General features: G+C 36.9%; 4 protein-coding genes across 6 annotated transcripts; 2 read left to right on the top strand and 2 right to left on the bottom strand.

Moving 5' to 3' along the window:
• Nucleotides 1-38: 38 nt before the first annotated feature.
• On the bottom strand, nt 39-8,843 carry LOC108274429 (5-hydroxytryptamine receptor 3A). Its single transcript, XM_017484620.3, has 11 exons — nt 8,758-8,843; nt 7,197-7,234; nt 6,986-7,111; nt 6,694-6,830; nt 6,492-6,536; nt 6,043-6,149; nt 4,296-4,465; nt 2,221-2,342; nt 1,776-1,986; nt 1,297-1,419; nt 39-478 (listed from the first exon to the last, which is right to left on the bottom strand). The coding sequence occupies exons 3-11, from the start codon at nt 7,059-7,061 to the stop codon at nt 237-239; spliced, it is 1,233 nt and encodes a 410-aa protein (XP_017340109.2). The 5' UTR covers nt 7,062-7,111; nt 7,197-7,234; nt 8,758-8,843; the 3' UTR covers nt 39-236.
• A 674-nt stretch (nt 8,844-9,517) lies between these two features.
• Nucleotides 9,518-14,374, top strand: stk19 (serine/threonine kinase 19). Of its 2 annotated transcripts, none has more exons than XM_017454618.3 (6): nt 9,518-9,898; nt 10,117-10,265; nt 12,584-12,819; nt 12,904-13,001; nt 13,468-13,615; nt 13,701-14,374. In XM_017454618.3, exons 1-6 carry the CDS (start codon nt 9,805-9,807, stop codon nt 13,744-13,746), a joined length of 771 nt encoding a protein of 256 aa, XP_017310107.1. In that variant the 5' UTR covers nt 9,518-9,804; the 3' UTR covers nt 13,747-14,374. The 2 variants fall into 2 exon arrangements, with proteins under 2 accessions (XP_017310107.1, XP_017310116.1); XM_017454627.3 differs by having other exon boundaries at nt 9,520-9,898; nt 10,120-10,265.
• A 650-nt stretch (nt 14,375-15,024) lies between these two features.
• Nucleotides 15,025-20,668, bottom strand: rac1b (Rac family small GTPase 1b). 2 transcript variants are annotated; one of them, XM_017454640.1, is made up of 6 exons: nt 20,300-20,668; nt 18,358-18,429; nt 17,571-17,688; nt 17,378-17,440; nt 17,115-17,274; nt 15,025-16,421 (listed from the first exon to the last, which is right to left on the bottom strand). In XM_017454640.1, the coding sequence occupies exons 1-6, from the start codon at nt 20,332-20,334 to the stop codon at nt 16,291-16,293; spliced, it is 579 nt and encodes a 192-aa protein (XP_017310129.1). In that variant the 5' UTR covers nt 20,335-20,668; the 3' UTR covers nt 15,025-16,290. The 2 variants fall into 2 exon arrangements, with proteins under 2 accessions (XP_017310129.1, XP_053530103.1); XM_053674128.1 differs by having other exon boundaries at nt 16,361-16,421; nt 17,111-17,274.
• Nucleotides 20,669-23,285: 2,617 nt separating this feature from the next.
• LOC128628916 (small integral membrane protein 10-like protein 2A) lies at nt 23,286-27,052 on the top strand. The gene is made up of 2 exons (XM_053674120.1): nt 23,286-23,689; nt 25,799-27,052. Exons 1-2 carry the CDS (start codon nt 23,510-23,512, stop codon nt 25,817-25,819), a joined length of 201 nt encoding a protein of 66 aa, XP_053530095.1. The 5' UTR covers nt 23,286-23,509; the 3' UTR covers nt 25,820-27,052.
• The last annotated feature ends 851 nt before the right edge of the window (nt 27,053-27,903 follow it).

The following is a 27,903-nucleotide window of genomic DNA, read 5'->3' as shown; positions in this document are numbered from 1 at the left end:
ATGCAAAGAAAATACGATCTGAGAGAACAAGTATGCTCCCAAGAATATGGTTTATTTGTTATGGCTTTTACTATTTTAATTTTCTCAAAAATTACATTATACTAAAAGGCAACACAGATGGTTGCCTTAGTTACTGACAATGGATAAACCCCTATGCTTCTATGTGTACATATACATTGAGAGTGCATAAATAATAGATAATGCTTCATGAGGCAGAAAACTGCAATGAATTACTGTTACCAGAAATCCAAATTGTCAACCTCACAAGATTGTATTTTGGTAAAAGTAATCATGCATATGCTGTAAATGACATCGAGGAATATATATGCCGAAAGGCAGAATTTGTCCAACTTTGTTGCCAACATTTGCTTTTTCTTTATCTCGCTGTCTGTTTTATCCATCTTCTCCACAAAATTCACAATCTTCCTGATAGCATGCCCATCTGCAATCATGTCAACAAATTGTGTTCCTGTTTGATCTATTCAGATAGAGAGAGAGAGAGAGAGAGAGAGAGAGAGAGAGAAAGAGAGAGAAAGAAAGAAATGTTAACATAGGAACACTTCTCTGTTAGTATAGCTTGCACATTCATAATGTAGATTATTCTTTAATGGATTTCAAGTTTACACGTTATAGTATGCAAGTGAAAAGAAAACATGCAGCAGAGCAAATAAGTGTGTGTGTGTGTGTGTGTGTGTGTGTGTGTGTGTGTGTGTGTGTGTGTGTGTGTGTGTGTGTGGTGTGTTTTGTTAGTGTCAGGGGGTTTAAAAAGATTCTAACTACAACCCAAGTCGAAAATTTGGGACACTGTGTAAAATGTAAATAAAAACAGAATGCAGTGAATTGCAAATCTCATAACCCCATATGTTATTCACAATAGAACATAGAAAACACATCAAATGTTTAAACTGAGGAAATGTACCATTTAAAGGAAAAAATAAGATAATTTTTGAGTCTGTAATCATGCTGTTATTTACAAACCACACATAATGTATGGTTCTGTCACCCCTACATGTAATTTGTATATTTGCTCAATCTATTTAGTTCTAGCTTCTCCTCCAAACACATTTTTGGGAAGAAAAATCAGTGACATTTATGAAAATGGCTTTTGACAACAGTTTTATTACATATATGTGGCACTAGTTAAAATGTATGAGCTGAATGAGCTGAAAAATGTCAATTTAGTTTGACTTATGGTGTAATATGGTGTAAATGTGCATATACAGAATATATGCATTTTGTGATAAATGCCAACTAAATAGAGTTTGTTCATCATTGTGATTTTTGTGTTGAACCTGCCTGGTTTAGACAGCTTTGGAAGTCTGCTACACAAAATGTTGCCCTCTGCTTCCACCTTTGTGAACACCATGGATATCAGCATACTCATCACCAGAATGAACATGCAGAAGCAGAAGTGATAACCTGGCAAACAGAAATTAGCCATAAGCTTTAACAGCCTCAGGAATCTGCTTACATTACTGCTGTATGAATGAAATACAGTCAATTCCAGAATTATCAATAGCCTTTGATATATATATTTATTTATTTATTTATTTATTTATTTATTTAGGGTGAAGTATAAAAGCTTACGGTTCATTCATTCATATCATTCATTGCACATTTATTTATTGTAGCTTATTTATGTGATGAGTGCAGTAATTCTGGAGTTGACTATAGTCAATGTCCTTTTCATAAATGATATAATAAAATCAGCAAAAGGTCTGATGTTAGATAGCCACAATGCATTTTAATTTTAATGCTGTTGTATTGATACTTACGTATCAGAGGGCTGCATGGTCCACTGTTAGGAATGTAGTCAGTGAGGATGAGAAGGAACATGGTGAAGCTTAGCACTAGTGTGATTTTGAAGGAGCTGCGCTTTCCCTGAGTCAGCGGCAAAGCAAAACTCACCAGATCAGCTATCATGATTAGTGCACTGGGTAGGATCAGCGACACCATTGTTTTAAAAGGGTTACTGGACATAGTGACCTTTTCCAAGTTGGAGTAAGAAGGTGAAAAGACAACAAAAAAAAGGTTGACGTTAAATGTCATTGCGTTATTGGTCAGGGTCAAGGATTGGTGTTTCCTTGACATGTTGTTACACGTGATCACTGGGTACAAAGGTAATTAACAGTGTTTCTCTTCAGAGTTTCAACATGGTGAAATGTAAAGCTACATTAACTTACTGAAGTTCAGATTCATAGAATAAATAAAATGATTTACATAAATATAGTTGTGGTTCTTTGTGTTGTTTTCCATTTTGAGGTTCACTGACAAAGTGGTCCATTCAGCTCCTTCATTTATCATTGCAGATACTGAGCCATACTGGACATACAGCCCACAAGCTAAATGACACAAAAATGATAACATTAGTATTAAAAGCTTAATCACTTTTGTCATTCATTAAAAATATGATAACATACTAAAGATCACAGTTTTCAGTTTGCTTATAATTGTACACTTTGTAAGTTGTATGCAAAGTTTGGACACCCCTGGCCAAATCACATATTTGTTGATTAAGGTGTAAAGAAGTAAACACAACCTCTGCAGCAAAATATTTTAAGAAATTTCATTTTTCTACATGTTTGATGAATTAAAAAAAACAATTATTGGAATGTGCATTGGCATGTTGTAAATCTCAGAATTTAGTTACCTAATTAGGGCCTCAATTGACTCATTAGGACTCATTCCCAAGGTCAAGAATTCACATTAGATATTGTCATCAGAGCATAATAATATCAATAAATTCAATAATTGCTTAGGCTCACCTAAGTAGCTGACTGAGGATCAGAAATTGGATCTAAATGATGCCTGCTAAGCAGGGGAAAGCTATAAAAAATATGTCAAAGCACTGATATGTCATTAAGAAATGTCATTTATAAGTGGCAGTTATGGGGAACTGTGAAAGTCAAGGCAAGATCTGGAAGTGCAGGAAAACTCTTAGATAGAAATGCCTGTATGCTGAACATGATCTGCATGGAAGAGTCACCACAAACTTAAGCAAAACAACATCTAGATAAGCCAGAGGCATTTTGGAAACAAGTGCTGTGGAATTCTTTGGCCACAATCACCAAAAAAATGTTTGGAGAAAAAGATTTTGATGAAAAGAATATCTCACCAACTATTTTGTAGAGGAGTGGATCTGTGGGTAGATCTTAATCTGTCTTAATATGTGGGTAGATCGTAAACATGGCCCAAGAATATTTCAGAACTAAGGAAATCTTAGTGCTACAGCATACAAATATATCCTATATATTTTTTATGTGTTTCCAAATTTGCGGCAACAGTTTAGGGAAGACCCACACATGGGTGTGATGGTCAGGTGTCCACAAACCCAAAAAAAGGAACTAAAAACAATAGACTTTGGAAAAAATATTTATATTGTAAATGAATATGAATACATTATTTGGATTGAACAGGTAATGCATTATAAGGGAAAACAAATACGGAAACAAATAGGAAGTGCTCTACTTGTTTTTTTGTTGTTGTTGATTTGTTTTTTAGAAGGCTTGCCATTAGTGCTCAAAAGGTTGTCTGATTGAGGCAGGAGGTGTACAAGATGTAAGAGAACTTTACTTTCATACTGTCATATTTCATACTTGCCAAGGACCCGAGTATGAAGCTTGCAGGACAAAGACAATGTTCATTAACATGGGATGAATAGGAGGTGCACAGTTTTTTTTTTCGTATAGTGTCAGTGGTTTGTTCCACTAGCCTGACATAAACACTACCCTGCTTAGCACCAAAATAACTATAGTTCTACCATATTTTTGTACTTAGTGCTTTTGTATTTTTGAAATTCCATCACTCCATAATTCACACAGTTCATGCACTATGCAGCATATCTCAGCTGGGGTCTCCAAAAAAATTTCATTTAATTAATTCATTTTTCATCATTTTTACAATGAAGGTTCTCAATCATTATTAAAAAATATTTCTGGAAAATTATACTGGCGTATGAAATTCCAGAGAGGATTTCTTTTTGACTACCCTCTACACTGCATCCCAGCTTCATAGTAGATTCTGACTGTGTGTCCAGAAATGTTTTCTAATCTTTCTGGAGTCTTAGTGACTCAGAAAGCACAATGCTTTTTTCTGCAGTTTCTGAAATACTCAAACCAGGTCTGGCACGAACAACCAAGCCTTGGTCAAAGTCTCTCAGATCACATTTTTCCCCAGTGTAATGTTTGGTGTGAACATTAACTGAAGCTTGAACTGTATCTGCACGATTTTATGCTCTGCACTGCTGTCATGTGATTGTCTGATCACTTCATGTAAATTGCACATTTAAATCTTACAGCTTTGATTCCATCCGTTGATGGCCACAGGACATGAGCCATGAACAAAAGGATAGGTGAGGAGGTTCATTCTGCACGCAACCGTGGTGTACATGACAATGGTATACCTCACAGTGCCATCAATTTTCACCACTACATCGTTAGTAACAGGTTTTACTTTCACATATATTCTAGAACACAGAGGGAGAAAGAGATTGCTTGGTATCACTTGTGGTACAGTAATATTTGACATTTATCATAACACTTATTCATTTACAATACAACGGCTTAAATGATATCATGTGACATTTACTGTATGTTAGGAGTAAAAAAAAACTGATTCAGTGTCTAATACAATTATATTTACTTTTGAATTGATTCTATATGTATGATTAGTCAAGTTTCCATCCACTTTTGTGCATTTCTGTTGTCGACAAAGTGAAGGTGCGTTTAAAAAAACGTTTGCGATATTTGCTGTCTGCCTGTTTCCAGCCAATTAGCCTTTTTTAATGCTGATTTTTTTTTAATGCTAATATTTACTTTTGAATTTATTCTTTATGTATGATTAGCCAAGTTTCCATCCACTTTTGTGCATTTCTGTTATCGACAAAGTGAAGGTGCGTTTAAAAAAACGTTTGCGATATTTGCTGTCTGCCTGTTTCCAGCCAATTAGCCTTTTACCGATAAAATGGTGTGTGATGATATCATCCTTTAAAAAAAAAATTGTCACACGAGTTTTGGTGTATCGCAAAAGAAATCTGCCCTTGAGGCTTTTCCACATAATTTTGTGTATATCGCAAACTGTGTACTTTTTTGCGTCCCGCATGTGCCGCGAGGTCCTGCCGTGCCGCGAGGTAGCTGCCAAAAAAGTATATTTCTTACTGAAATACTTGTTTGAATGCAAACTTTTCTTTTTCGTAATGTTACAGTTGGACTTTTTGTAGCAGAAAACAATACTCAGTGTATCATTTGTTATTTATTATCTTTATATTCTTGTTGAAATGTGTCAGTAATAAATATAATGGTATAGTAAGAACTGAACTGTCACTTCATTTATCAAAGTTCTTCCACCAGAAAAAAAGGGACTAGTCTTGGGCATTAAACTCCTGAGCTGAAAATGGGTCCCACTTCGGCCCAGCCCATGGTGGAGGTAGTGTTGGAGAGCTGCACCCATCGCAGGTTGCCACCGACCACCGGTTCCTGCGCTGAGTACAGTGTAGTGGGGGAAACTTTCATCCTTGCCGCATCTTGTGTCAAAGGTTTGCAGTGCGCTGGATGGCACACATATCCCTACTCTTAATCTGTCTTAATATGTAGGTAGATCGTAAACATGGCCATTTTTCTCAACAAAAACCGTTTCCAAACTATTTTTCGCAACATTTAAAGTATCGACATAGAGTTTACGCACTAAAGTTAAATGAAAAAAGATTATGTTGACACTTATGTGAAATTTTATAGATAATTTGCATTTCCATCAGCTACATCGGTAAACATTTTACCGATGCACTAAACCTTTTATTGCAAAAAAAAAAACACCTTGGATGGAAACATGGCTATTGTTGTAATAGCCAATACCCTTAAACAGGTCCATGGCAGCTCATGGTAAAGGCTATGTACTAGTGATTTGTTTAAGGTCAAATCCAAAAGACTGACTGAGAACAACTGTTAAGCAAAACCCTGAACCCTAGGTTGCTTTGGATAAAAGCATCTGCCAAATTAATTCAAATGTAAATATAAGCTATAAAAATAATGATCAAGTCTGACTTACGCATTCACCACAGTGAGATCAGGAGTCCATATGTTCTTAACAGGCAACATGATTTCGTCAAATGTGTAATTTGTTTGTGACCATTCAAGGTCTGGGTCAGTCCACTCCTATTATAGAAACCGCAATACTGAGTTTGATTTTTATGCCTTCTGACCACCAAATGGTCAGAAACATAATTGCATGCCTTTCTATACAGCTCAAACTCTTATAACAAAAAACATTTCCATGTGATAAATGCCAAGTGACACAATCATTTTAAAAATAGAGCAAATTTAAGCAAATACAATGGTTCCAGACTCACATTCTTCACTCTTAAAATTCATATTGAACTTGAATGCTTTTCTTTCCATTGCATTAAGCACCCACTTTTAACTGCTCTGGTCAAATTGAATACTGAGCATAAATTCAAGTGGAACATCAAACATGAGAGGTCAAAAAATTTTACTCACCATGGTAATTTTAATGCGGCTAGACAACTGCATAGTTTCGGAATCCTTCAAACAAAAGGAAAGGGAAACAAAAGCTTTATTGAGAATTGAGAATTTTTCTTATATCTATGTACTGTGTACACTACTGTACACTATGCAGTACTTAAAGCAAAAATAATCAGTTACATTGTGAATTAAATAAACGGAATGTTTTGATACTTACAACAGACAACGTCTCGTACTGGATGGAGATGAGGTCCACATCAGTAACACAGTCCGTAGACTGGGGTGCACTGTACAGGTTTTTGTTAATGAGATCATTAGCCAGGCATCGACGTGTCACACAAGCTGTTGTGGGTCCTAGAATGACAAATGAACAAGTGAATTATAAATAATAACAAACTTCCTAAATTCCAGGAATTATAAAAACAATATTCTAAACGCATCTGACAGTATAAGTAAATATAAGTTTACCCATCATAAACAGCATTAACAGCATAAACCAAAAATCTTACCAAACAGGAATGACACAGTAATGAGGAATTTCAGGATTCTCTGTGTAAATGACATACTAGCCGTTGATACACACATCAAACAGTTATTCACTACCGTTGAGGGGGTGAAAGCAAATGTCAGCTCAACTGCACAAATAAAAAATTATATTAAATTAAATCATATCCAAAAATTAGAACTCCATAATGCTAGGTTTGTGTGTAAAATACCTACTTTTTCTTTGTGCTCTTCCAGCTGAAGCTCAACTCAACCTTTATACCGAACAGAAATGAGACAGGTATGCACTACTACCTTCTCTGATGTATTAGTTCTTGGAATAACATGAGCAACAAAACACAAAGCTCATCTGGAGAGATTCTATAGTTCACTACAAACACAATACTCCGATAAAAGCCTTGTAATCTGACCAGTCCTGTTAAGAGAATTAGGCCAAATGATCACGAAGCCCATTTTTCTACCTTTGATTTGTATGGATTGTACCTATTTACACTATGTACAATAAACAGTATTTGTGAATACAAATCTATATTTGTATTCTCTGAGAGGGCTTGTTATTCTATACAGAATTGCTAATGGATGGGTAAATAGCTCAATTGTAGCTTGAGGCTTATTGTGGCAGGTGGTGTACTAGTTTTGTTGAATATTTTAAATTTTAATATATATTATATTATATATTAAAATATATAAATATTTTAATATTTGACTTGTACAGCATTTGGCAGATGGCCATATCCAGAGTGACTTCCTATTGCTTGTGGAGGACTAAACCTGCATAAAATTAAATAAATAAATTATATATATATATATATATATATATATATATATATATATATATATATATATATATATATATATATATAAGTACATTAATAATTGGGAAATAAATAAAGGAATAAATGACTTGATAAAACAAGTATAATTCATTTTTTATTAAATTTGATCCTAAGTTTATTGTTTTCCTTCATTTATTATTTCTGTATTTATTTTTAATTTATTTTTATTCTTTTTAACTTTTATTTGTTTATATTTCCAAGACATTTATTCCTTTATTCAGTTTTCGATTAATATATTTATCTATCTATCTACCTATCTATCTATCTAAATTCTGCACATTTGGTCTGCCATAATTGCTATTACAAATTGTCCAGGCTTTAAGAAAACAGTTTGTCAGTTGTCGCGATCCACAGTCATTCCACCACTATGATGCCAATACAAAGAAGTCTTGATGTCTTTTTTTGTTCAACTTAGATGTGTCGTATCTCATGTATTACTTTATATTATTTGATTAGCAAATAATTAGTTCAAGTTCTCCTGTATAAGAACTTTTGGATTCCTAGAAATTTATACAATCACAAATTCAGGAGGCCCAGAGCAAGATCTCTGGAACATGTATCTTAAAGATAGTCTAGTAGTATAAAGTGGCCTGTGATTTCTAGCTACATCCACTAATTGAGCAGTAAAAATATATATATAGCCTAGTCTACTGTCCTCAGTTTGTTTCACTTAGATTTACAGTTATAGTCATGCTCATGTGCTCTGTACCAAGCACAACTCCTAGAGGACAATATATCATTTAGAAGGCTAACAAGAAGAATGTGTTGGCTACCCGGGCTACAGAGATTATTTAAAAAAGTTCTCTTTGGTAAGAAAGCTAATATTTGCTGCAAATATTTGTGTGATTCCTCCCCTAACAGATGTAATCTCACCCCAAACTTTTGATAAAACTTGAGAATCATGTAACATATAAAATATTTTTTAAAAAACCTGGATTTACATTCATGAAGGCGTTTAGCTCCTTAATTTGTCATGAAATAACGAGGAAACAAGTCAGATCCGGCCACGTGATGTGTCGTGTTCATGAACGATTCCTTCATTTTGAACAAATCTTTAATATGACTCGGGAACAACGAGTTGTCTCAGAGAGTGATTCATTCATTTCATGTTGCGCAGCAACATCCCCATAAGTTCTGTATTGGAAACAGAACTTATTCAGAAAGCATAGCCTGAAGAACCAGCTAAGGTTTAAATTAATAATTTCTGTTTCTCATCATTCGGCCTTGGCTACATTAGCCTATAGTTTATTTTATAGTTTATTAAGTACTAGATGTGTTGGAGGAATTTATGTAATATTTTAATTATATTCTGCTGATATGAACGAAATGACTCAAAAAAAGATTCGATCATTTTGCTGAACGAGATACAAAGATCCGAGTCAGTAAAATGATCCGAATTTACCATCACTACATGAAACTGATTATCAGCCAACTGTCCAATTACTTTATAGCCTGTGAACATGGAGGGACTATGTAAAAAAAATGGCTGTAATTCCTAAACGGTGTTGGTGTACAGAGGCAGAATGACCAAAATTGTATGACTACCCAAATACTTATACTTAAAAACCTATAAAGCATATATTTTAAGCGTGTAAAGTACAATTTGACTGTTTTTCTCCCCTTGTTCTTTTCCGTTCTGAAGTACTAGTAGATTTCCTGAATGCGTCATTCCACACCCCAGTTCAGTAGGTGGCAGTAAAGCGCCTCTGCTCTGTCAACCGCGAAAATATCAAAGAAGGAGTTAGTTTATGAAACAACACAGTAAGGTGTTGTTAACTTCGTATTTGAGCTTGTCTTTTCACCTAGAATACTGTGATTTATTTCTTCCTTTAGATACAATACGTTTACTTTCACAGAGTGGAAGTAAGCTACTTAGCATTGACTGTGTTTGGCGTGTCTGGCCCACACCTGGATAACATGTTGTGTTTTCTTTTGATTTAGTTATCTTAATTCAGTCATTCAGGGTTTATTTACCCCATTCTGAAGCTATGAACAGAAAAAGATCGCTCATTTCAGACACGTTTCGTGTAAAGAAAGGGAAATTTGGAGCTGACAGTGACATCGGAAATCATGAAGATGAAGGTGCGTTCACTGGTTTACTGAGAAACGGTTTTTGTACCAGTCAGTGTGAATGTATTCAACTTCAGCTGGCTGTTGCTTTTAATTACAGTTATTTCTTAGGCATGACATTTGTGTTACTCATAATGTCATGATGTGATTTGTACTAATGTTTATATGTTAATATACTATTTTAATATACTATTACTGTAATGTTAATATACTATTTTTATATTTACAAGCAGAGGGACCGTGTGACGTCAAAGCCACCTTACAGTACTTGATGACGCTTTTCCCAAGGAAGTTGTTTGACGACAGCCTTCCACCAATTGTCTACAAACACCAGCTCTACAGTTTACTCAGCGACAGAACGCTGGTGGACAAGCAGCTGGTAATGTTATTCAAAGTCCGCTAAAATATACCACACTAAAAATGACCCATGAGCTCCCAAACATTTTTTTGGAGTGGGGGGAATGACCCCAAATGGACATTATGAATATTCTGTGAACCCAAACCTTAACCACCCTCATTTTTTAAAATCCAAATTTATAATAAAGTACTACTGTAACATTTGCGCTTTTATTATGTCAGTAACATGTAGGCTACAGTATGCAACTTAAGTCACTAAAAACCATAGAGGAATCTGGTTTTATACTTGGCATGTGCAGAAGACGCGGCAATGCGAGCCGCATTGTTCACATACTTGCCTGCATATCTTATTCGATGGCCACGTCAGAGCCTAAACATTCCTCTACATCAGGTTTACATGTCATGTAAAATGTTTAGCAATTTTATGCTCAGTGTTGTTTTCTGTTCAAAACTGTCCCTGCTATCGTGATTGTTGTCATGAGCTGTGTCCATCCATCCATCTTCTATAGCGCTTACCCTTCAGGGTCGTGGGTAACCTGGAGCCTATCCCAGGAGGTATGGGGCACAAGAACAGGTGTACACCGTGGACAGGGTGCCAATACATCGTAGGGCACAATCACACACCCATTCATACACTACGGACACTTTGGACATGCCAGTCTTTGGACTGGGGGAGGAAACCGGAGTAACCTGGAGGAAACCCCTATAGTACAGGGAGAACATGCAAACGCTGCACACACAGGGTAGTGGCGGGAATCGAATCCCCAACCCTGGAGGTGTGAGGCGAACGTGTTAACCACTAAGCCACTGTGTGCCCCATGAGCTGTGTCTCAAATCGAAAACTCTGACCTTACATTGCAAAGTATTTACTAATCTAGAAAGTCCAGAAGACTGGTACATAAAACAGAGCGTTTAGTAGGTTTGAAGGCTACATGAGAGGTTTTTAAACATCAAATACTAATTGTAATGGGAAAACTGCTTAATGTTAGTACTCAATAACAGGCTAGAACAGTGGTTTTAAAACTTTTTCTTTAACTGTAAAATACATTCTGCAGATCAGTAAATTTATTAATCTGCAGATTTTAGTTCATTAACATTATTTAGATTTTTTTTTGTTTAAACAAAAATCTGATAGAAGACATTAGGTCCGAGTTGACTTTGGTGCTGGGATCCCTAAATATCTAAGCACTGACTTTGATCATATGGGTTGTGATTTCCACCGCTGTAGCAAAATTAAAATCACAGGCCGCAGAGTGTCCTCGGACCCTACTTTGAGAACCACTGACACAAAGCTAATTTGTTTAGGGGTGGTAGAAGTATCAGGGGTGTGTCAGGATAGTGAAAAGTCTAAAATAGCTTGTATCCTTATAACCTGTTAAGTGGAGTTTCTATTACTTATTCCATTATTATTATTAAATGTCACATCATACTTTTTAACCATTTATAGTTAAATTTAATGTTGTGGATTGTCTGTGAAGCAAGTTAATTCTTGTTATCACTTGCATTATGACAGCAGCTTCACTTCATAATAATATGAAATGCTTGTCATGTTGCAAAGCAAGCTCCTGAAGACTGTACTATGTCAGAAAACTTACTGACAGTTACTGATACTCAAGACTCTGTCCATAAATATTAAACAAACATCTTACATAAAGCTTTGCCTAATCAACAAATGTGTTGTTCAAAAACACATTTTTAAAAATGTATTTTTTATTATTAGATTTTAGATGATCTACAGTGTTTGCTATACAAGTCTGCAAATTAGCTAGTTAGTACAGAAATGATAGCGTAACACTATATGACCAAAAGTATGTGAACACCTAACCATCACACCTATATGTGGAGCTTCTATTGCTCTTATGGCTAAAGGAGTATAAATCCCCACAGCCATGCTCCAAAATCTAGTGACAAACTTTCACAAAATTGACTTTATTATAACAAGAAAAGAGAGGGACTCACTCCATTTTAATGCCCATGGTTTAGGAATACAGGTGTGATTTTTCAGGTGTCCACATACTTTTGCCATATAATGGATTAGGATGAGTGCACTAATCAGATAATCATTAATGATAACCTATCATTTTAATTTACAAATGGCACTACTGTCAGAGCTACTCTTATAGATGATTAATCAACACCTTTTGACCAATCAGCTATGAGAATTCAGCAGCACTGTGGTATAAGATGATAGCAACTGCTTGCTTTGCCTACAACTAACCATAAGAAATACTAATATGCAGGAGCTCTACAAACATGAGTAATAAATGTTTCATACTTACCATACCAATCACATCAACAATGACTTCACTGACCTAGCAGTAGTTCTTCTTGTATTTTCAGAATGAGTTGAGGGACAAAGGAGAACTGCTCATGTTCCAGCTGGGCTTCGACACGGACACATTCGCCTTGGTGTTTACTGAAGACTACAGAGCCAAAGTTCTGGCAGAACAGATGGGAAAAGACACTCGCGTAACCGTCGAGAAGTTTCTAGATAAAGTGCTGCCTAGTTGCTCAGGACTGAGTTTCAGCAAATGTCAAATGCTCCAGGAGTTTCTTTTCACAGATTCAGAGATAACGTAAGCACAACATTATAATGAATAATCACAACCTGTATAGTACATGCACTGATCTGTGTGTAATTAAGGATCTCCTTTTAAAAGGCAGCTTATGAAGTCTGGAGTGTTGACAGTGAGAGATGCAGGAAGCTGGTGGCTTTCAATTCCAAACTCTGGTCGATTCACCAAATATTTCATTCAGGGTAACGGGAAAAATGAAGAGTACTAATAAGTTAGATGAACGTCAACACGTTCACTGCTACAAGGGTGATTTCATGATTGTGGTGCCATTTGTGTCACACAGATATTAAATTATATATAGGTAAAAGTAGGACATTTTAAAAACTGAGGTAAAATGTTCTTCATAACAACCTATGTGCATGTTGTAGATAAATAACTGAAAACAGTATTATAGCATTTAAAAACAGCACTTTTGCATGTCCCAGCTCACTATATCTAAAATACTTTTAAAACTCTTACATGTTTTGCATTAAGGTGTGAATCTAATCAAGTTTAATTATTACATGGGGCTAAATGGCACTCAATCGTGGAATCACTCAATATTCCTCTTGTGATCAGCATCATGATTATTAGAACAAAAAGCAGATACACATCTAATTACATTGCTGCAGACGCTCAAGTCTAATCGTCATCATTCTTTTTTGGCAGGACGCAAAGCTGTACTCGGCATGGTCAAGAAATCAAAATACAATGAAATCCTAAAGGCCGATTTGGAAGGACGTCGTACCAAATCGCAAGTCAGATTCGATATAAAGTACCACATTCATGACATCATCGGTGCAGAACTGGTAGAATGGTAAGACTGTATAATTGTGCGTTTAATGTTTATTAGTTTGTATTTATTATGAATATACTACTATTATTTATTTCTCTATTTCTAGCATACAGACCACATCAGGGACTTTATTACGATTTGTGGACACTTGAGCTTCAACTCAGAAAAAGTGAATGGACCGAGACACTTGTGATGTTCCTTTTCAGGCATCACACAGGAAAAAGACATTTTGTTATTTAAGGGTGTCCTAGTAAGAAGTGTATACAATAGGACTGGCGATATGACAATATCACAATACTTGGACATTTCTATGATGCATATCACGATATATAATCTAGCTAACACACTCTGCAAAACAGAAGTAAAATAAGCATAAAAAACATTCAACAGAGTTGCTTTAATGCTTAAAGATATAAAATTAGGTTTCCATTCAGTACCATTTAATTTGTAATTATTCAAAAGTTTTTAAAAAACACATCACCATACCAATGATAAATATTATATTGATATATCGCCCAGCCCTAATACACAGCAGACATAACTACATCCAAACAAGTCTGCCTTTAACGTTGGAAGCCTGCAAATTTGTGTTATGGCCCACCTCAGGAACATTTAATTTGCTTCCAGTGAGAAGCATCATTGTGTGTTGCCTTAAATTCAATGACGTTTTTGTTGTTAAAGTTTTTTTTTTTTGTATTATTTTTTGACCTGTTAAAATAAGTGACAGTATCTTCTCTGTAATCAAATGAATTTTTTTAATAAATGTTGCAGTGGGCCATATTGTGTGTTTTGCTTAGGGTTGTACATGCTAAAATATGACACAGGAAAATTAATATGAATTCTGAATTTGGTGGCATGTTGCTGCCTCGTAGCTCCAGAGTGCCTGGTTTGAACCAGAGCTCAGGTTACTGTCTGTGTGGAGTTTTGTATGTTCTCCCCATCTCCCAAATGCATGCTTGGTAGGTGACACTGCAACTCTAAAAAGAACTAAAAATTGTGAATGAGAGTTTGTGCTTTTTGCCTGGTGATAGACTGGCATCCAATCCAGGGTGTATTCCTGCCTTACACTCAGTGTGACCCTGTGCAGGTAAAGCAGATCTTGAAAATAAATGATGCATCATGATTACCGCCCCAAATTTTCTTTAAGAGTGCAGCCTGTCAGTACTGTTGCCAGGTCCTACTGCATTTCTGGCAGGGAGGAATAGTCTATAGTTGGTCTATAGTTCATCTATAGTTCTACATCTCTTCCTTAGTCTTGCAAACAGGCTGGTCACATGTTTGCAAGATACACAGAATAAACATTTATCAATCTGCAAATGTGTGTAAACTGTGCTCATACATAACTTACCAGTCACTGCACAGCTGATGAATGAGGTCAAACCTCACATATCAATTTTACTCCATTTATAAACTTGACCCCCAAAAGAAGCCACATTTAATTCTGCTTTATTTCTGTCACCAGTTATGCAAAACAAGTGATTAGATATAGCCCTAAAAAACAGGGTTACAACATTGGCTCTAATTGTGCACACAGATTTACGATGGCAAATGCACATTGTGTACTTGTATTTTGGGACAGTTTAAAGGAAGTATGTAAAAACAAGCTCCAAATGTCACGATGCATGACATGTTCATCAAGTTCAATTCATTAGAAAGAAACATACTATCCAGATGACAAAAGTGATAGTTAAATGTTAGTGTACAAAGTAAAGGTTTAGTTAAAAATAGGATTAGCTATGAGGGGAATACAAGGACTAAAATGAAAAAAAAAAAAAAAGCTACTTAAAACGTCCTTTCGTGTCATAATCCAACAGTAGTGTTGCCTCTTTTAACGTCAGATTTTTTTAGAAAAAAAAAAAAAACATTTAATACAAGTTAAGGTTTATTACAAATGCATTAAAACCATTAAATGATTGATAGCCCTATACCATGTTTTATTCAGAGATGCTTCAAATTCCCTAGCCGACTATAAAATCTTTTAGACTGCAGTTGAACTTATTTAGGGAGGATATGCAGACAAGATTATAGGTATTCAAAAAGGTCATTAGTTGGGCATAAATCATTTATCATGTAAAAAGGAGGTACAACTGTGCTCATAGGAAGCACTCAAGAAACACTGAAGCTATGCTAGCACTGTTATTCAGGTCTAATGTGTTACAGTATTAAATGCAAGACAGTAACTGTAATACCAACGTGTAGCCAGTGACAAGTACTGATTAGTGTTAGGTGACAGACTCTACGGTGAGTTCTTTAACGAATAGGGGACTCATATTTAGTTCTATTTTGTCTAACCATGGCCTGTTCAGCAAACATCAGAAGAGAACTCAACCAAATTTTGTAGTGTATGCAGTGGGTACTGTAGTGCTATTTGGCAAGACCTATTTCATTCCAAAGATGACTTGTAAACAAACCACCAGCGCTCTTAAAAAGAGATTAACTATAGCCAAAAAAAAAAAAAAAAAAAAAAAGAAATCTGTTGAAAGGCCATATCAATTTGAATCAAAATGGGTGTGTATAAGGGAACATGGATTTGAGGTGTTCGTGTCCCATTCCTACATCTAGAGGTTATGTTCAGTTGTGTGAGGATATAAACTTGTAGTCACCAAAAAAAAAAAGGAAGAGGAAAATGGGAACAAGTGCACCATCTCATTCCTATCCCTCAAAATACAGCTGGGATTGTAGGACTTGCTCACTGTCTAGAGCAGAGAACATTTTCTCTTCCTCTTCTTCACTGGGGGAGGGCAGAGAACAGCTCGAATTGCCTCGTCAAACACCGTCTTGAGGCCGCGCTGCGTCAGGGCTGAGCATTCCAGATATTTCACAGCTCCTGATGGATGAACAATGAGATGTACAGTGATGTTATTACATGAACTAAACTGACATGGCTATGAATTTTGAAGAGTAAATTATACTTAATGAGCGTCGCATTTTGATCTCTAGATCTAGGAACGCTAGTGTCACAGGGTATAATCAGACATTTACCACCACATGCTTTTTCAAATACAGATTAAAATGCCTTTGCTTCTATTATTTGTATTGCTGACTGTGCCACTCTTCCTCACCACCACTTTCTTAAATTAGCAAGAATTAAACAAATGCACTCCTGAGACCTCCTGTGCCACCATTTACTCATTTACTTTACTTGTTTGCATTAAAACAAGGTGTAGGTAGTACACGGAATTTTTAGTGTGTCCACCAAGTGTACCGCGTGAATCGATTAGAATTCATACAGCCATCCGCAAGCAACATTACTTAACAGACATACGCGTGGAAAACTTATCCCACAGAAAGAAGAATAATTAGGGGACTTAGACGCGTTATGTATATGGACTTTTGTACAAAGATTTCGTAATAAAACGTGACCTTAAAATTTTCACCATCAGCTTGTGCAGTTTTAAGTGGTCCACTAATACTAGGAAACTGTGCTGTTTTTAGACTTTACCACAACATGGAAAGGTCAAACCTTAACACCCAAACTCTTGAAGAATGAAAACACAGTAACTCAACACTGCACACATACCAATCTCTTTAGCCATGGCCAGGCCCTGAGGGTAGGTGATGGGAGTAAGCTTCTTCTCCTTCAGCTTCTCAATGGTATCCTTGTCATCCCTCAGATCAAGCTTGGTTCCCACCAGGATGATTGGAGTGTTGGGGCAGTGATGTCTCACCTCTGGGTACCACTGTACAGAATGAACATAACCAGCCATTAATTAAAAGTTTGCTATGACCATTTATAGTGGACACCTCAATAGAAAAAAATAAATAATGAACATCTGGTCTCACCTTAGCACGAACGTTTTCAAAAGAGGCAGGACTCACAAGGGAGAAGCAGATCAGAAACACGTCCTAGAGTTTTTTTAAAAAAAGAAAATGGCATTGTAATACAAGTTTCATAATACAAGGGCACAGAGATCTCTATTTGTCCTAAATAAGGCACAAAAACAAGTCCCATAGAGAGAACTTAAAAAGGTCTTACTGTCTGAGGGTAGGAGAGAGGGCGGAGCCTGTCGTAGTCTTCCTGTCCTGCTGTGTCCCATAAACCCAAATTGACTGGTTTGCCATCCACCATTACATTTGCTGAGTAATTATCAAATCTGCCAAATAAAACACCAGGGTGGGAAAATGTCATAACCGGAAAGCACATACTTCTCTGATATACATGCACCTGAGGCCACAATGAGTAACATGATCATTCCTGGAAACCAAAGCAGTGTTTCACTTTCTGCTCTAAGGGTAAACAAAAGTACTGCATCAAAACAACATATGCCTCGTACATCTTTACAGTTCAATATTACATACTACATGATTACCCCCATAATGAATGAATCATAATAGTCAAAAGGATTAGATGTTTGTAATAGCCACGTGCACGATTTCTATAAGTTTTAAGAACATGCGTTGAGTTGCAGAGGAGACCAAAATCGTTTAGGGTCACAGCAAAGCCTCTGAACTCATCCGTCTCATCTCTAAATGTGGAAATATCTGCTTAGTATTAATAGCGCATTAGTATACTTATTTTAATTTAACCTCTACTAAAGTGACATAAAGCTTAGACATATTGAAGCATGGTATAAATTTATTTTAACACAAGTTCTCCAACCATAAAAATGGTTAACATCTTAAAACACATTTAACAAGAGCAAAAATGAACTGCAACACATGACGCTAGAAGTAGCATGAACAAACTAATCAACATTTGCATTTATTTTTGTTTTAATAAAAAAAGTACGTGTAGGTGACATGTGGATGCAGTGGGTACTCACACTGTGGGAATGTACTCTCCGGGGAACGCATTGGTGGTGTAGCTGATCAGCAGGCATGTTTTACCAACAGCCCTGGAATACAGGCGAAGAAATAAAGGCACAGTTACTCTCTCAGCTTTTTATCCATTTAGAAACAACTTAAGCTTTTATGAAATGGTTTTAGGGCTTTAGCAAACTGAATGTTTCTTGAAGACCAAACACATTTGCCTCAAATAAAATCAGATTAGAAATAATGTAATAGGTGATGCTGAATTCGACTTAAGCAATAGCACATGAGCAAGAGTGCTGTTTTAACAAATAAAACACAGTTGAAGAAAGATTTGATTACATTGGTCCCAGAAAAAATAAATACTTGTGACATCTCCTCTGCTAACTTGCACGACTACACTGCTGCTGTCAAATCAATCTGACTTTCCAAAGAATTCTGGGTTAAACAGTTGGGGAAAAAAGTTCAATGGAACGTTTCACCAATGACAGAAACAACTGTAGGCTTCGGCAGTTTAACGTCTTAGACGATCGTGTCGTGTTATTCAAGGCAAGCTGAGTAAACTCAAGCCATTTTCTGAACTTCTTAGACTGTTTACTGAGTGTCTGAATGGCCATGTTAATTTTCTATCATCAAAACTTTATAGCCCATAACACTGCTGTGCACAACTCTAATCAATCTTAAAATGCACCTATAATGGTTTTGAAATGTGCCTAATTTTGTTTTAAAAGGTCTCATACAATAGATATACATACATCCAAGGTCTAAAAACAATTTAATGTGCTCATAATTTAAACTGCAGCATTACTTCATCCCCCAGGGTCACAAACGACACATTAAATGCTCCAAAGGATTCATACCAAACTCCTCCTTTCAGAGAGCATACTCTGCTCTGATTGGTCAGATGTCCCAGTCTGTTGTGATTGGTCTACTGCTGACAACAAGCAGCCAATAAATATCAGAGGTGGGGCTTTTTGTTACAAACCTATGTAGATTAGTATACAGGAAGTCTGGAATTACTAACAACTCGTTTCAGCAGTTCAAAATCGGTTCCTCCGGTCGTCGTGCGCTTTGATTTTTGAAACTTTGTAGACGTTTAACATTCACACATAGCTCTATAACACACTACATTAAATGTAATATTTGAAAAACCATAATAGGTGCACTTTAAGAACATTAAGAAAATCCGGTGTATAAAGTGTAGCTGTGCTCCAGCGACATCCGTACACAGCTTGAGCGCTGGGTTTCCCCGGGATGAACAGGGCAACGCCCACATCCCACCTTACAGTAAATAAAGGAGGAAAAGAAAACGCAACAACTTCCTCATAACCAAAACAAAAGAGCCAATTTCAGGCTAACAAGCCAATTCAAAAAAACGAATCGGGAATATTCTGAGTTTAGTTTACACACAATGTCACACACACAACGTGTTAGTTTATTACACAAGGAGCGAGACAGGAAACACTACGTCACTCTATTACCCTACGGTTTAAAGGTAACTGCTCGGTAGCAACGTCACTAACCTGCGCCCGTAAATACATATTTTGAGACGGTTACTTTTTTTTTTTTTTTTTTTTTTAAACAAGGATACTGCTAACAATGTTGACGAAATTAAAACAACTTTCACTTTAGTGTCATTTTATGGATAACTTTTCCCCCCGTTTTCAGTTTTCATTAAAATCTCTTACGTCAGCCGAACGATCCAAATATTTAAAATAAATAGATCAATCAATCGGTAATATAATACGAGTGTGTGCGGTACAGAAAAAGACAGCTACGTGTTATCTTGGTGATTTTATTAATCCGAATTGTCCTTAACTAGATCTAAGGACTAAACTGTTAGCTTAGCTCCGTCTCTGAGTTTTTCCATATGGCCTCACGAGATTTTTCGATATTTAACATTAAACGCGGGGATAAAATAATTTTTTTTAAAAAGCTACGAAAACAGCATCTTACCCGTCTCCAACCACGACACACTTTATGGCCTGCATTGGTCCGCGATGTCTCCAGGCGTTTTCTCTCCTTTTGCGTGGCTTTACTAGCTAGCTCACTTGCTAATTACTTGTTAGCTCCCGAGCAACTCGGTAACAATTAGCCAGACAATCCCAGCTTTAACAGGTTCCTCGAAATATCTACCCAAGTTTTAGTTAATAACACGTGCAGTCGTTCAGATCCGCAAACTATAAAATATTTCACGTATACTTTTCACGTCCTGCGAACATTCCAGCGTTGGGCGAACAGCGGACTCTACAGAGTAACAGAAAAGTTTGTAGCCACCACCCAAAGGAACAAGCCTCATAAATGCACAACCCCGTTTCCGGTTTAGCTCCAGTTATTCACAAATAAAAGTCCTCCTTTATAAGCGCCCTGTCGGATTTACAGACTTTTAATGTGACTTCGGGGACGTTTGTTCAACAGCTTGCTCGATGGGGCTTTGTTTGCTTCCTTGCTTGTTTGTTGTTGTTGTTGTTGTTGTTGTTGTTGTTGTTGTTGTTTTGGGGTTGTTGTTTTTTTTGCAAAAACGATGAACATCATTAACGTTGCTCTTCGGAAGATCCTGGAGACAGCGAGGGTAGTAACTAGACACAGTAGTCTTTGCTATAGCCGGAAACGACTGAGATGTACTAAGTAGAACGCGGAAGTAGTTATGAAAGTAGCGTACTGATCAGATCCCTACTGAACATCCTTATTTATTTATTTATTTATCTATCTATCTATCTATCTATCTATCTATCAGGAAATTCGGCCAAATGTTGAAATGCAAACTTAATGTAAACGGACTATTAAGTAAGGAATAAATATCAACGATAATCCACAACGAATAGTAGTCCCTGGAGTATTTTATTCCCCTTAATTCAGGGGTTCCCAAACTTTTCCAGGGCGAGGCCCTCCAAATGGCATTAACATTTCACTGAGGCTTCCCTTTTGCAAGATGTCTTTAAAACACAATAAAAACACAGACTTCTGGATATGTCCCCCTTTTTTTATTTAATTGCCTCTTTCATCTTTATATTACATTAGGAATTGACTCTGTGTGTGTGTGTGTGTGTGTGTGTGTGTGTGTGTGTGTGGTTGTCTGAGAGTGAGAATCATGTATTTATTTATTTTTCACACCAAATTGTTAAGGCCCCCCGGGCGCCCGCTGGCGGCCCCCACTTTGAAAACCACTGCCCTAATTTACTGAAACTTGCAAGCTTTGCAAGTTTATGAAAAAATCACACATCATGATTTTTTTTAGCCTTTTATGGTTACAGTTAATATTTTTGAACATTCGTGAGATAAATTAATTCCTGTTAACACTTGCATCGCAGCAGCTATTAACAATTGTTCCTTAACTGGCCTCTCTTTAATAAGAGAAAAAACACTTGAGAAAACAGAAAACACAAAGCGTTCAATCCTGAAGACTTTCCCATGGCTGAACACTTATTGTGTGTTACAAATCATTGACACTGAAGACTCCTTCCATAAGTGTTAAACAATCTTCTCTATAGTACAGAAACCTTCACTATATAGCTTTTTCTATTAAGTAACAAAACTTTTAAAAATTTGTTTACTATTAGTCTTAGATTATATGGAGCGTCTGCCACACAAATCCCAGTGAAGTAGCCGTTACGACAGAAACAATAACCTATTAGGATGAGCGTATTAATATAAATAAATACATGTGATTTGAATTACAGCCAGAAATACTATCAGAGGTGCTGTTATAGAAAATCTTCCAATCAATCAGATTTGAGAATTCATCAACGCTGAGGTATAATTAAGCAACGTCCCAGAAGCAAGAGTGCTATTTTAGTAAATATCAGCACGGCTGTAATTCATCTGTAGGCCGTACATAATCGCACTTAAACAAGACTGTGAGTGAGATACTGCTTCTTCTTTTTTTTTTTACTACAGTTTTATAAACAAGAAATTAATGTAGAGTAACTGATATTTCAGACACAACATGGTCAAGTAATTGATGTCAGTGAAAAATATTTCACAAAGAAGCCACAGCTGAATAGAGTGATGCTATCATGGACACAGACTCACCCAAATAGGACAGTTGAAGACTGGGAAAAAGACCAGGTGATCCCCCGAATCTTCAACTGTCCAGTTTGGGTGAGTCTATAATAGCCTCAGATTCTTGTTATTGTTTGACAGGAGTGGAATTTAATGAGGTTTTCTGCTATTGTAGCTCATAAACCCAGATGAGGATGGGTTCTCTTCTGAGTCTGGTTCCTCTCAAGGTTTCTTCCTCTTAACATCTTAGGGAGTTTTTCCTTGCCACCATCGCCACCGACTTGCTCAATTGGGATAAATTCGCACATTTAAAATCTGTATACCATGTTTTTATGTTTCTGTAAAGCTGCTTTGAGACAATGTCTATTGTAAAAAGCACTATACAAATAAAATTGAATTGAATAAGCCTCAAGGTTTTATGTGGGTTTTTTTAATTGCATACTGAGATGTTTTTCTGCTCAGCACGGTTGTAGAGAGTGATTATTTGAGTTACTATATCCTTCCTGGAAGCTCGAACCAATGTGGCCATTTTCCTCTGACCTTTCTTGTCAACAATGCGTTTCCACCAACAGAACTATCGCTCATTCAATGTTTTTTGTTTTGTTGTTGTTTGTTTTTCACACCACTCTGTGAAAACTCTAGAGACGGGTGTGTGTGAAAATCCCAGGAGTTTCTGAAATACTCAAACAAGCCCATCTGGTACCAACAACGGTTAACCAGCCACGGTTAAAGTCACAGAGATCGCATCTTTTAACTCAAGCTCTTGACCTGTATCTGCATGATTTTATGCAGTGCAGTGCTGTTACATGATTGGCTGTTTCCATAACTGCATAAATAAGCAGGTGTACAGGTGTTCCTAATAAAGTGGATACTGCTGTAGTCGACACCGTATCACCAAATATCACTTTAGTACCACAGACTACTGAAGTACAGTGTCGCGCATACACAGCGTTTACGGTAACCGGAAGTGCGTCTCACAATATGTGCTCCGGGTCGAGCAGATCAGGTTAGAGTAGCACAGAGGGTGGAGTATGAGTTCACTAAAATACGGATAGTGTTTTGAGGTTAAAACGAGTGTGGGAAAACATGCTCACGTAATTCAGGAGCACGAGCCGGTGAAGGAGGTGGACAGACACTGGAGCAGCGCGCGCTAAACGGCGGCTTATGGCGGGACTGTCGTACTTGGTGCTCCGCTTTTCGGGATCCGCTGGTCGGACCTACGGTGTGTTTTCTAAAGGACTAACGAGGACTTTGTTGATTTTATTTGATTTGGCGTGGCGTCTCCGGATCCGATTCCCGTACCTCTACCTCATCGCCTCCATGATGTTTAACGTGCGCTTACAGGTAAAACAACAATAAAGAAGAAGTAGTTGTATAAGGGCTGAGAATCCTGCTTGACTACAATATAATTTCTTTTTATTTCAGCCATAATGCATATGGGATCCTTTTTTCAATCTAGGTTACAAATCGTTATTAATGATCAGGAGGTTACAGGTGCAAGTTCCTGGATTTCCTTAAGCCAAACCTTTTGTAGCCAATGAGTCCCTTAATTGTAAATTAAATTCCACAGGCCCCTCAGCACATGCATACTTTCTAAACATTTGAATTCATCCATCCATTCATTCATTCATTCATCAGTAGACGTTTTATTATGCTGGTTATGGTCATGGTGGAGCTGGAGCCTATCCCAGGACCACTAGGTGTAAGACAGGAATACACCCTGGATGTACACACATTCACACATCTATTCACAACTAGTGGCAAATTAGCATTATTCAATCCCCCTACCAGCACATTCTCTTAGACAGTCAGAGGAAACCAGAGAACCTGGAAGAAACCCAAATGTACATGGGGAGAAAATGTGAAACACCTCATAATCGTCCATTCCGGAACGAATTGTGGATCCTGGTGCTGTCAGGTGGCACTGCACACCACCATGTCTGGGCCTCCCAGACAGCTCCGTCAAACTCCTTCAAATGATTCAGAATGCAGCAGCACGCCTCGTCTTCATCCAACCCAAAAGAACCCATGTCACACCCCTCTTCATCTCCCTCCACTGGCTTCCTGTAGCTGCCTGCATCAAATTCAAGGCCTTGATGCTCAAATACAAGATCTGGTCTGGAACAGCACCCCCCTACCTCAATGCTCTCTTTGAGGTTTATGTTCCCTCACTCAGTCTGCGATCAGTTAACGACCGACGCTTAGTAGTGTCTACTCAGCGTGGCTCAAGGTCCCTTTCCTTAACCTTCACACTAACTGTCCCTCAGTGATGGAATGAACTTCCAGCCTCAATCTGGACCACAGAATCTGTCACTATCTTCAAAAAACAGCTAAAGACCCACCTCTTCCATGAGTACTTAACTAACCCATAAAATGCCAACCACACATTATTTTTTTTTAAAAATATGCATTTACACTGCCTCTTACACCTCTACTCTCCACACTTTGTTCTCAGGAACTCAATTATAAATCTTGTATGGTAGCACTACTTATTGTTCTCCACTTGATATATCACTTTGCTTGTATTTCCTCATTTGTAAGTCACTTTGGATAAAAGCATCTGCTAAATGAATAAATGTAAATGTCGCCTTAACTATTTTAATAATGGACAATATTTTTACTTTATTTGAGCCATAGCCATTCCTATTCCTGAACTTTTCCCCAGCAGAACACATTAGGATCCAAGTTGACTTTAGACCTAGTGGTTTTTAAATTCTGATATTTCTCTTAAACCCATTTAATATATGGGGCCACTCAAATAAGGTAATAACTATAAGAGCTCAATAGTAACTATAAATAGTAACCCTGGGTACCCCACTTTCTTTCACCTTCAACAGATGAGTAGTACCTTACCTGTAAAGCACTTTTGGTTTAAATAAAAACCTGTCAAATATATTCTTAATGTAAATATTAATTGCAGCCCTGCTATTCATATTGTAAATGGGTGTAATCTCTCTCAGTGCACATTAACATTGACACATCACAACATTACACAACATTACATGGAGTGCCTTGAAACGCGAAGCATTATTTGATGTGTTGACATAATTTCTATTGAAGTCAAGGCAGGACATATTGAGTGGCTTCTCCCCCTTTTTTAAATGTACGGTATAATTTACCTCATAGCCGGCAATCCTACAACTGTTGGGGGTGGGGCATGTCGGAGTCTAGAGAGCATTTGATTGGACAGAAAATCTGATGAGACACTGAAGTGCAGAATGATGTCATCAAATCTTTTATTGGTGGTAGAAGGAGACTGTAAATGTGAATGCATATACCTTCTAAATGTGAATTTTGTAACTGTTTTTGAGCACACTAGCTTATAGATAACCTTAAGGTGAACATAATCATACTAAAAGCCACAAAACTAAATTTTGATTTCATTAAGGGGCACTTCATAGTTGATTTTAACGCTATAGCATATCAGTGCCTTATCCTTTTTGTTTTGTGCAGGTCCACATTGAGATCCATTAATTTCCATACACGAAGTTAACTGAAGTGTCAACATCTCTGGACCAGAAGGTTCACATGCTGCTGCTACTGCTTCAGAAGTCAGCCGAGGCCAAAGGAACCCCAGTACTGGAAGAACTATGGACACATACATAAAGGCGAAGCTGAAAACTCACCCTGCAGTTTCTGTAGAAAAAATAGGACCCTTGTTGTATTTTACAGCTGGGTGTCGCTGCTGACTGCCATGGCTTTGGAATGGAAATATTTGGGGTGTGTTCTGTGCGATAAGGTAAATGTTGGAAATTTCAGGGAGAGGTTACAACCTTCGCTCACTTGTAACAATCACAAAAGTGACCAATTTTGGTTTGTGGAAATGTTTATTGCCTTTTTTTAATTGATCCACTACAGATGAGTTTGCCTCTTCATTTTAGAGGCTTTATCAGTGTGCAATATACACACACACTCTCACATGCTCAGTTTGTAAAAGGTCAGGGGAGTTTTTTTCCATTTAGTCATGTAGCACTTGACTCGCACTTTTGCTGCATGCCTAATGTGCTGATTACAGATGGTCTTCTTGTTTACCACTTAGTTTATAACTGGATGTTGTTGTTGTTGTTGTTGTTTCCAGCACTAGTGGCAGTTTTTTGGGGGGATTTGTTAAGCAAAATGTTACAGCCGACATCCTGCAGTAGCCTATAATTTACTTTGAGAAACACACTTACATAATTACCAAAGGATATTGGCTCATTTTAAAACAAAAAGTCTAGTTTGGATTTTGGTACACAAGCATGCAAGGAAGTTTTAATTGTGGATGCAGGGTGGCATGATAAAAACTTTGGTCACAGTCCATATTCTACCATTTTACCTCATGTTGATGAGATGACTGTTTGTGACCAGTAGTGTTTATTACATGAAAAATGTTTATTAACATTTTTTGGGTTTTTTTCATTTATAATATTTTTAAAGAATGCCACAGAACAATGATCCCATCATTTTGTATGATGGGCTCCACTTATTATTATTGTTTTTATTTTCTGTAAAATGCAGTCTTGCCTCCTGCACGTGAGTCAATTTAGCTGTTTTTAGACAACAAAAAATGGTACTTTAAAATGTCTTTAACCTTAAATACTATATTAATTTTCTCGTTTGTCTTTTGTCAGTGCATTATTTTAAATGTGCAATTACTTTGAACAGCAAGCATAAGTAATGTAAGGAAAAACAATTTTATTTGAATATTCAATAATAAAAGAATGAAGAACAAGCCTTTTTTGTTTGCCTTGTTTTTTTAATATATACTTACAGTTACAATCAATATTATCCAACACCCATTGCAAATCAGGTTTATTGTCAAAATTTACAGACTTTCAGCTGTTTGCAATGAACAAATCAAACAAAAGCAATTGAACCCAATGAATTCAACACGAGTTCAACACAACAGATGCTTCAAGTGGTTTCCCCAAATTCAACTGAAAATGCAACTTATAATGACTTCTCCAGTTTCAAAATTATTCAACACTTTCATGGCAAGCATCTTTAGTACTTAGTAGAGAACCGTTTTGCTGTTATGGCCTGCTGCAAATGAGATGCATAGCTTCTGGCAGCGTTCCTGAGGAATCTTAGCCCATTCCTCATGAGCAATGGCCTCCAGTTCATATTTCAGTAATATTTCGAATTTTCTTGTGCTTTTGCATCAGTATTGGTGTACGTCTTGGAGTTCTAGCATGGAAACCTGCGTTTCGCCTTACTGTGCTCACTGAAACATCAGTGCCTGTTGCCACCAAGTCTTGCTGCATGTCTTTCACTCTTTCACTCAAGGGTTTTTCACAACCTGCCTTCTCAGAAATCTGGTTGCAGCCATTGATAGCTTCCTTTTTCTGCCCTGTCCAGGTATTTCATATATTTCTACCCCTAGCCAGTTCAGGTATTTCATATATTTCAGTTCAAGCACACCTGGTACAACTAATGAAGCTTTGATTAGTTGCATCAGGTGTGCTTGAGACAACACCTGTTTTGCATATTTGTGTTGTTGTGATGGATTCTATTCAGGGGGTTGAATAATTTACAAATTTTGAAAATGAGAAATCATTATAAATTGCATTTTCAGTTGA

The sequence above is a fragment of the Ictalurus punctatus genome, chromosome 2, assembly GCF_001660625.3.
Source record: "Ictalurus punctatus breed USDA103 chromosome 2, Coco_2.0, whole genome shotgun sequence".
NCBI lineage: Eukaryota > Metazoa > Chordata > Actinopteri > Siluriformes > Ictaluridae > Ictalurus > Ictalurus punctatus.
Note: the sequence above shows the minus strand (reverse complement) of the source record. Positions and strands in the feature narration are given on the sequence as shown.

Excerpts from the sequence above, each read along its gene's own strand:
- LOC128628916 (XM_053674120.1), top strand. The coding sequence starts at position 23,510 with ATGGCGGGACTGTCGTACTTGGTGCTCCGCTTTTCGGGATCCGCTGGT. Across the intron at positions 23,690-25,798 it reads TGTTTAACGTGCGCTTACAG|GTCCACATTGAGATCCATTA; the intron begins GTAAAACAACAA and ends TGTTTTGTGCAG.
- stk19 (XM_017454618.3), top strand. The coding sequence starts at position 9,805 with ATGAACAGAAAAAGATCGCTCATTTCAGACACGTTTCGTGTAAAGAAA. Across the intron at positions 9,899-10,116 it reads CGGAAATCATGAAGATGAAG|CAGAGGGACCGTGTGACGTC; the intron begins GTGCGTTCACTG and ends TATATTTACAAG. Across the intron at positions 13,002-13,467 it reads CACCAAATATTTCATTCAGG|GACGCAAAGCTGTACTCGGC; the intron begins GTAACGGGAAAA and ends CTTTTTTGGCAG.
- LOC108274429 (XM_017484620.3), bottom strand. The coding sequence starts at position 7,061 with ATGTGTGTATCAACGGCTAGTATGTCATTTACACAGAGAATCCTGAAA. Across the intron at positions 1,987-2,220 it reads AGAACCACAACTATATTTAT|GTCACTATGTCCAGTAACCC; the intron begins GTAAATCATTTT and ends AACTTGGAAAAG. Across the intron at positions 1,420-1,775 it reads ACCATGCAGCCCTCTGATAC|GTTATCACTTCTGCTTCTGC; the intron begins GTAAGTATCAAT and ends TCTGTTTGCCAG.
- rac1b (XM_017454640.1), bottom strand. The coding sequence starts at position 20,334 with ATGCAGGCCATAAAGTGTGTCGTGGTTGGAGACGG. Across the intron at positions 17,689-18,357 it reads GGAGAGTACATTCCCACAGT|ATTTGATAATTACTCAGCAA; the intron begins GTGAGTACCCAC and ends TTTATTTGGCAG. Across the intron at positions 17,275-17,377 it reads TTGAAAACGTTCGTGCTAAG|TGGTACCCAGAGGTGAGACA; the intron begins GTGAGACCAGAT and ends CATTCTGTACAG.